Here is a 9,764-nt window from a genome sequence, read left to right on the forward strand (position 1 = left end):
TGGATCCGTCTTCTCTCATCTCAATTATTCGGAAATTTCCAATCAAATTGGAAACCGGCAATTAATAGACGCTATTAGTATTGAAAAATATTAATATATAATTATTTTCTACCATCTATAAGGGTGTATCATCAATTTTTGTTTTTTAATTATTACTTTTCTGTGAAATTTTTTTAGCCCGTCACAATATTATTGATTTTATATATGTGAAATACATACGTGGTAAGTTCATCATCTCATTAATAGAGAGATCATCACAACCAAGTATCATATCTCATCTCTCCAATCAAACAAAAAATTAGTTATTATTCAACTAAATAGAAAATATATCATCCAACCAACCAATCAAATAAAAAATTAATTTATCTTATACATAAAAACTAGATAGCCCCAACACATCTATCTTCCCCTCCAATCAAACACACCAATACCGTTCCAACAGTAGAGTCTCTTCGCCCGGCCCCAGATGCCAGGGCTACCTCCAACGTTTCTCCCTCGGCAAGTACTATAGTATTTCCATCCCCTTCTCTTATTCATTCCGACAGGTGGGTCCAATCTCTTCTGTTTCTTTTCTTCAACGACAGGTCGGTCCCGACTCTTCTGCTTCTCTCATACACTGACAGGTGGGTCAGCCTCTTCAGCAGCCGAGAGTAAATAAAGCTTGTGGCTCTCGCTGCCTAGTCCTCGCGAGTCCAAACAACACACAGGCCGCATAAACAAAGCAGAGGCTTGCCTGTCTTGCGCCACCGGGGGCACCAGCACAGGGCGGAGTCAGCTCGCCTCGCCTCGCAGTCGCCTCCACTACAATATCACTTCCCCCCGCCTCCGCCCCGTGCGCCATCGCGCATATCCACGCGCGCGCGCCCACACGTGCGGCTCCCCGGATTCGCGCCGCCGCGGCAGCCAGCTTCGGATCGAGGAGGAGGCGAGGAGTCAACCCAGCAAGCCGGCCATGGATGGATCGGCCGCGGAGCTGGAGGCGGCGGAGCGGGTGGTGATGCGGTGGGACTCGGCCTCGGCGTGGGGCGGCGCGGACGAGCGGATGCTGTTCGACGGCGGCGGGGATCGTGCCGAGGCGAACCGGTTCCTCCGCGCCGTCGACGACCTCCGCCGCCTCGCGCCGCCCTCGCCCGCGGCCGTCGGGAGCCCGCGCCGCCTCTCGTCGTCGTCGGGTTCCTCCGCGGCGGGGTCCGGCGCCGTGCAGGTCGCCATGGTGCGGCTCGAGGACGAGTTCCGCCACGTGCTCTCGTCCCGTGCCCTCGACCTCGAGATCGAGGCGCTCGCCGACCTCAGCTCGCTCTCCATCAACAGCGACCGCTCCAACTCGGCCTCCTCCGCCGACTTCCCGGCCGCCGACGAGGACGACTCGGTGTCCTCCTCCATCGGCCGCCGGAGCAGCGCCTACCGCTCGCTCCGGAGCATCCGCGAGATCGACCTCCTCCCTGACGACGCCGTCGCCGACCTACGCACCATCGCATCCCGCATGGCCGCCGCCGGCTACGGCCGCGAATGCATGCAGGTGTACGCCTCCGTCCGCAAGCCGGCCGTCGACGCCTCCCTGCGCCGGCTGGGCGTCGAGCGGCTCAGCATCGGCGACGTCCAGCGCCTCGAGTGGGACTCCCTCGAGGCCAAGATCCGCCGCTGGATCCGAGCCGCCCGCGCCGCCGTCCGCGGCGTCTTCGCCAGCGAGCGCCGCCTCTGCTTCCACATCTTCCACGACCTCCCCATTTCCAGCAACACCATCTCCGCTGCCGCCCCCGCCACGCACGACACCCCCTTCGCCGAGGCGGTGAAGGGCGCCGCGCTGCAGCTGTTCGGCTTCGCCGAAGCAATCAGCATCGGCCGCCGCTCGCCTGAGAAGCTCTTCAAGATCATAGACCTCCATGACGCGCTCTCCGACCTCCTCCCCGACGTTTCCGACATTTTCGCAGCCTCCAAGGCTGCGGAGACCATATACGTGCAGGCCATCGAGATCCGGTCGCGCCTCGCCGACGCCGTGCGAGGGACACTCTCGGAGTTCGAGAACGCCGTGCTCCGCGACCCGCCCAAGACCGCGGTGCCTGGCGGTACCGTCCACCCGCTCACTCGGTATGTGATGAACTATAGCAGCCTCATTTGCGACTACAAGGCCACGCTCTCGGAGCTGATCGTATCTCGGCCATCAGCTAGTGCGCGTCTTGTTGCTGAGGGCAATGAGCTCGCGCCGTCCTTGGCCGACCTCGAGCTCCCTGAGCTTGAGAACCAGTTGCCACTTGCCGTTCACATTGTCTGGATCATTGTTGTTCTCGAACACAACCTGGAGGGCAAGGCGTCACTCTACAAGGATCCAGCTCTCTCGCATTTGTTCATGATGAACAATGTACACTATATTGTGCACAAGGTGAAAGATTCGCCAGACCTCTGGAGCATGATTGGTGATGACTACTTGAAACGGCTTACTGGAAAGTTCACAATGGCGGCCACGAACTACCAGCGGACCTCATGGTTGAAGATCTTGAATTGTTTGCGTGATGAGGGACTCCATGTAAGTGGTGGCTTTTCATCAGGGATATCCAAGTCGGCGTTGCGGGAGCGGTTCAAGTCCTTCAATGTTGTGTTTGAGGAGGCGCATAGGGTGCAGTCTGGTTGGTGTGTGCCAGACAACCAGCTGAGGGAGGAGCTAAGGATCTCAATAGCTGAGAAGCTGCTGCCTGCATACCGGTCATTCCTTGGCAGGTTTCGACATCATATAGAGAACGGGAAGCATCCAGAGCTGTACATCAAGTACTCAGTTGAGGACCTTGAGATAGCTGTGGGTGATTTCTTTGAGGGAGTTCCTCCTTCCCCACATAGTAGGAGGAGATCACATGGATGAAAGACTTGTATGTCAAGCATTTGACTGTTGTTGCTATTTATTCTTTTATTCTTCACACGGAAGCCGGTGCTGGCATATGGGGCTCTAATTTCCCTGTTCTGATACTTGAGAATTGAGAGTATAGTTGGTTGATCTTCAAGCAGAGACAGTTGAATTCATTTTGGCATCTTGTTGAAGCTCTCAATTGCCTCCATGGTTCTTCCTCTGTAAGCAAACTTGTTCATCTGTTATACTATTATTACATAAATTTTGCAAGTAGCATGTCCATATAGGAAATTATTTCGGTAATGTTGGATAATTGGAACTCATGGCATTTCAGCCTGTGTCTTGCATTAACTTTTGTTGTCCTTTTCATGTTAACAGCTATCCAAAGTGTCTATGCTTTGTGGATTAGATGTAAAAAGATTTATGTTACTCTCATGTACCACATGATTTTGTAATATGATAATATCATGCTGCTACAACTTCAAAAATCAGCTTTGAGCCTTTTCTATAGCAGTGTTATTTCCAGGTGTCAAAACCAATATGAAACTAAACTACGAAAGCAGGATTGCTGGTACCTCCATAAGATTAGCACTTAGTTACTATTTTAGTATACAGTCAGTGAATTAGAAAACACATGCCATTCTATTATTGCTATGGTAGGACTGTTTCAAGTATGTGATTATTTTTTTTACTGTACACACCACTTTTTAATGCTGTCCTTTCGAAAAGCCTCTTTTTACTATATCAGTAAGTGGTCTTTGAATAGTTTATAATAGGTAAAAAATTATCAGAAGCGATGAAAAGAGAGGTGGATTATGCCACAATCGTTTGATTTTGTCCCTCCTTTTCCTTATGGGATGGATCAGATGTCAAACCTGTGCTCATTTGAGAGAGGAAAAATAGATGCAACTAAATAAATGGAAAAGGTGAGAATAAATGCTTGCAGAAAAAAAGTGTTGCCATGGTTCTTGCTCTGAAAATATGAACTTATTCTAGATAAATATATGCCATGGTTTCATATTATCTTCCTTGTTTTGCATTGTTATCAGGTAAGAGCAATTACTCTGTTTCTTTCCTAGTATCAGTATTTGACTAGTCAATTGTAAAAAGTGCTAACATCCCTATCCTCATTTTGATTGTGTTTACCCTTTTTTCTTGACAAATGCATAATATTGATGTATCCATGCCTATTACTGAAAATAGTATATCCATAGTGGTGCTGCATGTGTTATTACATAACATGATCCAGCATTGTCTATGATGTAATGACATACATAGCACTAAATCCGATGACAAGTGTTATGTGCTGCACGTGTACAAGAGCTGCAGGGTACATACAATTTGGTTGCTTTTTTGAGCTATAATGTTCTTGATGTAATTCTTTTGAAGAGACTATTCTAATGTAAACCAACATATTTGCCATATATATAGACTGCAGGTATCCTCTTTTGTTTGTGTATTGAATTTTTGCTAGCATACTATCACTAGAAAATTGAGACAATGCTATAGCTAAATTGCGAAGATCTCAGTACCTACCTGCCCAGCCTTCCAGCTGTACCTGTTATATTTGCTGGGACTGAGGTTTCTTCTATATTATCCAGTAGTCCTGTAGACTTACAATTGTTTGGTGTCCGTATTATTTCTTCCTCCTTTCCCTTTTTTCCTTGCAAATGATAGAAGCACAGGTTTGTCTTAGCTAATCAGATCGTCCTTTGTGGAAAGGGCAGAAAGATTTGTTTATTAAAGAAAAAATATTGAGGTTCATGTCATTTTCTTTTTGAAATATTAGTACATGTCATTCACAATGTACTGGCGTACTGCTACTACATGAAAGTAACGCATCGTGAACACTTCTCACTTCGCGGTACAGTTAGCATGATTTTTTCATAGCGCCAGCGGTTTGATCTGCTACCAGATATGATTCTTGAGTTTATGATCATTTTTTTTTAATCTTTCAGCTGTATGCTTTAACTTCTTGTGACCATTACATGGCACTGAACAGGCAGATGGGGGTAACTTTGCAATAGTTGACCTCAATCCAGTTCCAGTTTTTCAGTTACTGAGTTCCTGTGATGCTGACGCTGTTCCAGTGAGTAACTTGAACCGTGGTAACGATTAACGAAGGTGACATGGACTACTCTGCAGCAGGTGAATCGTTCTTGTTTACCAGTTGTTTATCATTCTTCTCGCTATTGTCGACTATGCATAGTTACGTTGGTTCATTAGAATCAACTCAATTAAGCTTAAGCATCGAATGATTCGCAGGAATATGCTTAATAGAGAATATTGCTAATTTTATAACACCGTGGCGTCGCTGTTTCAGAGCTATGATAGTGGGCATGTGGTTTTCGCTCGCTGCCCTGTTGCTTACTCTGCACAATAATTGTTTCTGCCGAAATAATCTACAATGCCCGTGTTAACGAGAGAAAACACAGGTGGGGTTTTCGGCAGAATTCAGCAAGAATGATGTGCGCTAGCGATTTCATGTCAGGTCCTTTGCCCTGTTCATGGTCCCCGAAAAAAAAAAGAACCGCAAAGGAGAAGCTGCTCGTTGCAAGGCGCAACAGCAACAGCTTCGAGCGATACCAAACAACGGGTTCAGCCAGTGGCGGGGTCAAGATTTAAATAACAGTATTCAAACTTATTAAAAATGTGTAATTTTAATGCAATCGCTAATCGATGCATCGTGTGATAGCTTGAAAGAATTTTTTTTTTTCAAATCTTATCTTTTAGCACGAGAAGCTATTTTGATTAAATGTAGTATAGTACACTACGCGATAGGTGCGTGGTAGCGTGAAGCAAAATTTTCGTACCTACTGATTGTTTAATACTAAACAAAAGACAGGTTAAATACACTACGTTAATCTATGTGGAATCTTTGCAATTTGACTTAGTTCAATAGGCCACGTCAAGAGTTAAAAGATCAAATTCATTTGAATATTTTTTAAAAGTCAACCATGACACTTATATTATTTTTCTGCATAAGAACAACATCAACAGAAGTAAGATAGTAAATTATTTGCTTTCAAAAAAGAAAATAAATGATTATAAAATTGAGGACTTATAGTATTGACGTAGAATTAGGGCATGAAGTAATGGATATAAGGGATGGGGCTACGAATGTTACAGTGGTATGAGTGGGACAGTTGGGTATAGGGTGGTCGTTTCCTACGTGGGAGGATTTTTATCGTCTATTGGCACTCAAAACTTACAGCAAACATGTCAAAATACTTGTCAACTATCATCTATATGTAATATATACTATAAGTATTAATATTTTTGCAAAAAAATCGATATTAAGTTGAATACCTTTGAATTATGGTAGCTCCGCCCTAAGTCCAGCCTGGCGTGTCCAAGACCATGAGATCCGCATTGTGAGCGCAAGCATATAAAACGGAATACGTTTCCCTTGGTAATTGGGGTGCTAGCACATAAACTAGCAAATGTGTTGAGTCTCTGTCAGGAACGCCTTCAGGACATGTCTGAATGCAGGAAAAAATTTTGAACTCGTGCTGTTCCTGAAATTTTTTTGCGGAAATTTATAGCTCAGTTGTACGAATGGATTGTACATTGAGATTATTTGTCTAAGCCGGGTGAATTCAGCACCAAATCGTGTTGATGAGCCAAGGAAAACTAAGTGGATTGGTACATCTATGCCACACCTTTTTTTTTTCATAGAGCATGATAAAAGAAGATAAAAAAAATAGATTCACCATTTTTGGATATCTCAATATTTATTTATAAATTTATCAATATTTAACATATTTATTTAAGTATGAGGAAAATAGTGGTACTTTCATCCATACATATAATTTTAACATCTAGAAGATAGTAATACGAATCTAAATAAATTTGTTTCATATTTTTTTTGAGTTTTAGATATTTTTCTATGCATTTTAGATTATTTCAGTCGATTTATCAATATAACTATATTCTTTTTGCTATTTTTATGGAATTTCGCAAAAAAATTATGTGTATATATATGGATGCATATACGTGTACGTAGAACCTGCATAAACAGTAGCTACAATAATTTAGCACTACAGTTGTCGGTCCTTTAATATATGTAATAATTAGCCCACTTGAATGTATATCTTATTAAAACTATTCATTTACGTTGAAATTTATGTTAAAAAGAGGTAAAAGATTCTAAAATAGATTAAAATTAACAGGTTGATAAATAGTATATGAATAAAATGAACGAAATAGATAATTCGTATGTCCAAGCAAGTGGAGTTGCATTTCAGAAAGAAAATGTCCGTGGTCAACCACTCCCCGCCGCCCACGTTCCATACGGATAAACAAACGCGCACACACAAACAAACGGAACCTGCGGCGTTCGAATTCAAGGAGCCGAATCCGTTCCCCCCCCCCCCCCCCCCCGGGAAGAATCCAAGAAGGCAAGAATCCAAGTCCCCGCGAAGAGCAGGGCACGGAGGCGATCGATCGGATCTAGGAAGAAGAGGAGGGGGAAGGGGAAAAGATGGACTCGGGCGAGATGACGGCGACGGAGGTGGCGGCGCTGCTGGATCTGAAGCCGCACCCGGAGGGCGGCTACTACGCCGAGACCTTCCGCGACGGCTCCGTCACGCTCACCACCTCCCAGCTCCCGCCGCACTGTAAGGACGCCCGATCCCTCTGTCTATAGCGTTTGATTCTCCCCCCCCCCCCTCCTCGTCTAGTTCTTCCGCCGCGGTGGTCGTTTACTTTCTCGCCGGGTTGGGACTCGTTGTTGCACAGGGTAGTGTGCGATGAGACCGAATTGAGATGTGATTTATTGTATCTTCAGCCTATGCATGTGCAGGCCGTAGCTTAGATAGTGGAGTACTGCTGTTTGACTAATTTGTACGGTTCAGCGGAATATGTTCTGCACACTGCGAATTCCAGGTGATCCGATCTTTCAGTATGTCATCATTTTGTGTACGACGACGGCGAAATGAGCGCAAATTGTCTCGGTATCATGATTCATGGAGCGGAATATTAGGGGCTGGGGTAATCTGATACACTTGCTTGGTTGTAGTTGCTTTCTTTGAGCTGCTAAGTAGGAATACAAAGTTTAATGGGTGTAGAAACTTTGGGCTGCATACATAATACGTCTGGAACAGTCTTGATATGTGCGGCAAAACATCACTAACAGTGGTTTCTGTTTGAAGCTTGTAGAATTAGACTTCCTCTGCTCCTCCTTGGATTTGTAATAAAACATGGTATCGACCAGAGTACGATGGTACATCTGCTGATCAGAATCCCCTGGAAATGATAACATTAAACATTTTGCATCATTGGTATGACAATCAATTATTGCCTTCCGGTTTATGCGCTGGCAAGGGGGAAACTTGTGTGGTACTTTCGTACCTTCACTTCTATTTCTTTTGTACTTGCTATCATTGTTTTACAAGAAACAGGATTGTGCTTTTCCTGGCTGAAATGTTAACCACAATGTCTACGAATGTGATCGTGGAAACTTCTATCCGCCATTTCTCATCTTGTTTGGTATATAAGTAACTAATGGTCATCTAAGGGTATTAGTGGGTGGGTGGATCTTATCTAAGGGGGCTGAATACTAGCTCAACATACTGCTCCTACATCTACCAGCATCCATTTGAGTTTTTGAGTGTTACTTCGGGCAATAAGTGAGTTATTGAATGGCATGTGAATATATAATTAAGCTGCTATAGGTATATATATGTGTCTTAACATATCCTTAATGTATGCTGCAGACAAGGTCGACCGTGCTGTGAGCACTGCTATCTACTTCTTGCTTCCTGCAGGCAGTGTTTCACGCCTTCACCGTATTCCCTGTGCTGAAACCTGGCACTTCTACAAGGGAGAGCCTCTCACGGTTAGCATTATCTGCTCGACATTGTTGAGCTATTTGCTTGCTATTAGATGACTAGAGCAATTCACCAATTACCATGATGTGTCTAATGCAGCCACTTTGTTTGTTTTAGGTCTTTGAACTACATGATGATGGCCACATTGACCTCACTGTCATCGGTCCGCACCTCGAAGCTGGCCAGCGCCCCCAGTATACCGTCCCACCAAATGTGTGGTTCGGTTCTTTCCCCACGTTGGACGTTGAGTCATTTGCGTCGGATGGCAGTTTTCTTGTCAAGTGCCGAAAGAGGGATCCGGAGCTCCACTACTCCTTAGTTGGCTGCACTTGTGCCCCTGGCTTCCAGTACGAGGATTTTGAAATGGCCACTTTTGATGACCTGAGATCTATCGCTCCTAAGGCTGAACCCTTCCTCAAGTACCTCATTCCTTCCACTGAGTAAGTCCTGCGCAACCTCAGTTGATGCTGGATGTTTTTCAGCCTATCTGTATCGGATGCCATTTTTAGTGATTCCATGATGGTTGTGGTTTTACTATCTTGTAAACCGTACCCTACCCATGCGCTGGTACTAGTTGTAACATTTTGTGCACTGAAACAAAATAACAGCTGAGCTCGATGTTGAAACGAAGAGACGCTTTTGTGTAATATTGAAGCCGAGTCTGGTTGATGAAACGCGGTGTGATGATTCAGAATGGGGAGTTGTGCGTCAGCATACTGAAAGTGTCATAAGATGTTGAGAGTTTTGCATCTAACTGAATTGAACCATCCCAGGCGCTTGATGGTGCAGAACTTCTGCAGGAAAGAGCGAACTATTGCGCAGTTTACTAAGACAACCATAGGCTTCACGCTGCTTGCATACAGAAAGCAGCGTCGTGCACTCCTTTCTCATATGCTATGCTTGTAGGGCTCGTTTGGATCGCGCTCGTGCTAGCCCTGTCAGTACGTTGGCTTGCCAAAAAATTGGCGCACCGTGCGTTGGCGTCAAAGTGATTAAATCGAGACGAAGCTGGCCTAGGCGAGCCAAAATTCGGCGTCCATCCAAACAGCTGCTCATGCCATGGTAAACGCCAACTTTTTGGAAGATTTTTTATT

The 9,764-nt window shown here is 45.0% G+C and overlaps 2 protein-coding genes across 2 annotated transcripts; both read left to right on the top strand.

Annotated features, from left to right (window-relative positions):
• The first annotated feature begins 673 nt into the window (after window positions 1–673).
• Window positions 674–3,278, top strand: LOC133899353 (exocyst complex component EXO70B1-like). Its single transcript, XM_062340339.1, has one exon. It carries the CDS (start codon window positions 953–955, stop codon window positions 2,852–2,854), a length of 1,902 nt encoding a protein of 633 aa, XP_062196323.1. The 5' UTR covers window positions 674–952; the 3' UTR covers window positions 2,855–3,278.
• A 3,824-nt stretch (window positions 3,279–7,102) lies between these two features.
• LOC133899412 (uncharacterized) lies at window positions 7,103–9,317 on the top strand. Its single transcript, XM_062340401.1, has 3 exons — window positions 7,103–7,458; window positions 8,557–8,678; window positions 8,788–9,317. Exons 1-3 carry the CDS (start codon window positions 7,323–7,325, stop codon window positions 9,112–9,114), a joined length of 585 nt encoding a protein of 194 aa, XP_062196385.1. The 5' UTR covers window positions 7,103–7,322; the 3' UTR covers window positions 9,115–9,317.
• The last annotated feature ends 447 nt before the right edge of the window (window positions 9,318–9,764 follow it).

Source organism: Phragmites australis, chromosome 18 (assembly GCF_958298935.1).
Source record: "Phragmites australis chromosome 18, lpPhrAust1.1, whole genome shotgun sequence".
NCBI classification, from domain to species: Eukaryota; Viridiplantae; Streptophyta; class Magnoliopsida; order Poales; family Poaceae; genus Phragmites; species Phragmites australis.

What these genes read in the sequence shown, in the direction of transcription:
- LOC133899353 (XM_062340339.1), top strand. Translation starts at nt 953, where the DNA reads ATGGATGGATCGGCCGCGGAGCTGGAGGCGGCGGAGCGGGTGGTGATG.
- LOC133899412 (XM_062340401.1), top strand. Translation starts at nt 7,323, where the DNA reads ATGGACTCGGGCGAGATGACGGCGACGGAGGTGGCGGCGCTGCTGGAT. An exon ending in CTCCCAGCTCCCGCCGCACT is followed by an intron (nt 7,459 to 8,556) that starts GTAAGGACGCCC and finishes TGTATGCTGCAG; the next exon opens with ACAAGGTCGACCGTGCTGTG. An exon ending in ACAAGGGAGAGCCTCTCACG is followed by an intron (nt 8,679 to 8,787) that starts GTTAGCATTATC and finishes TGTTTGTTTTAG; the next exon opens with GTCTTTGAACTACATGATGA.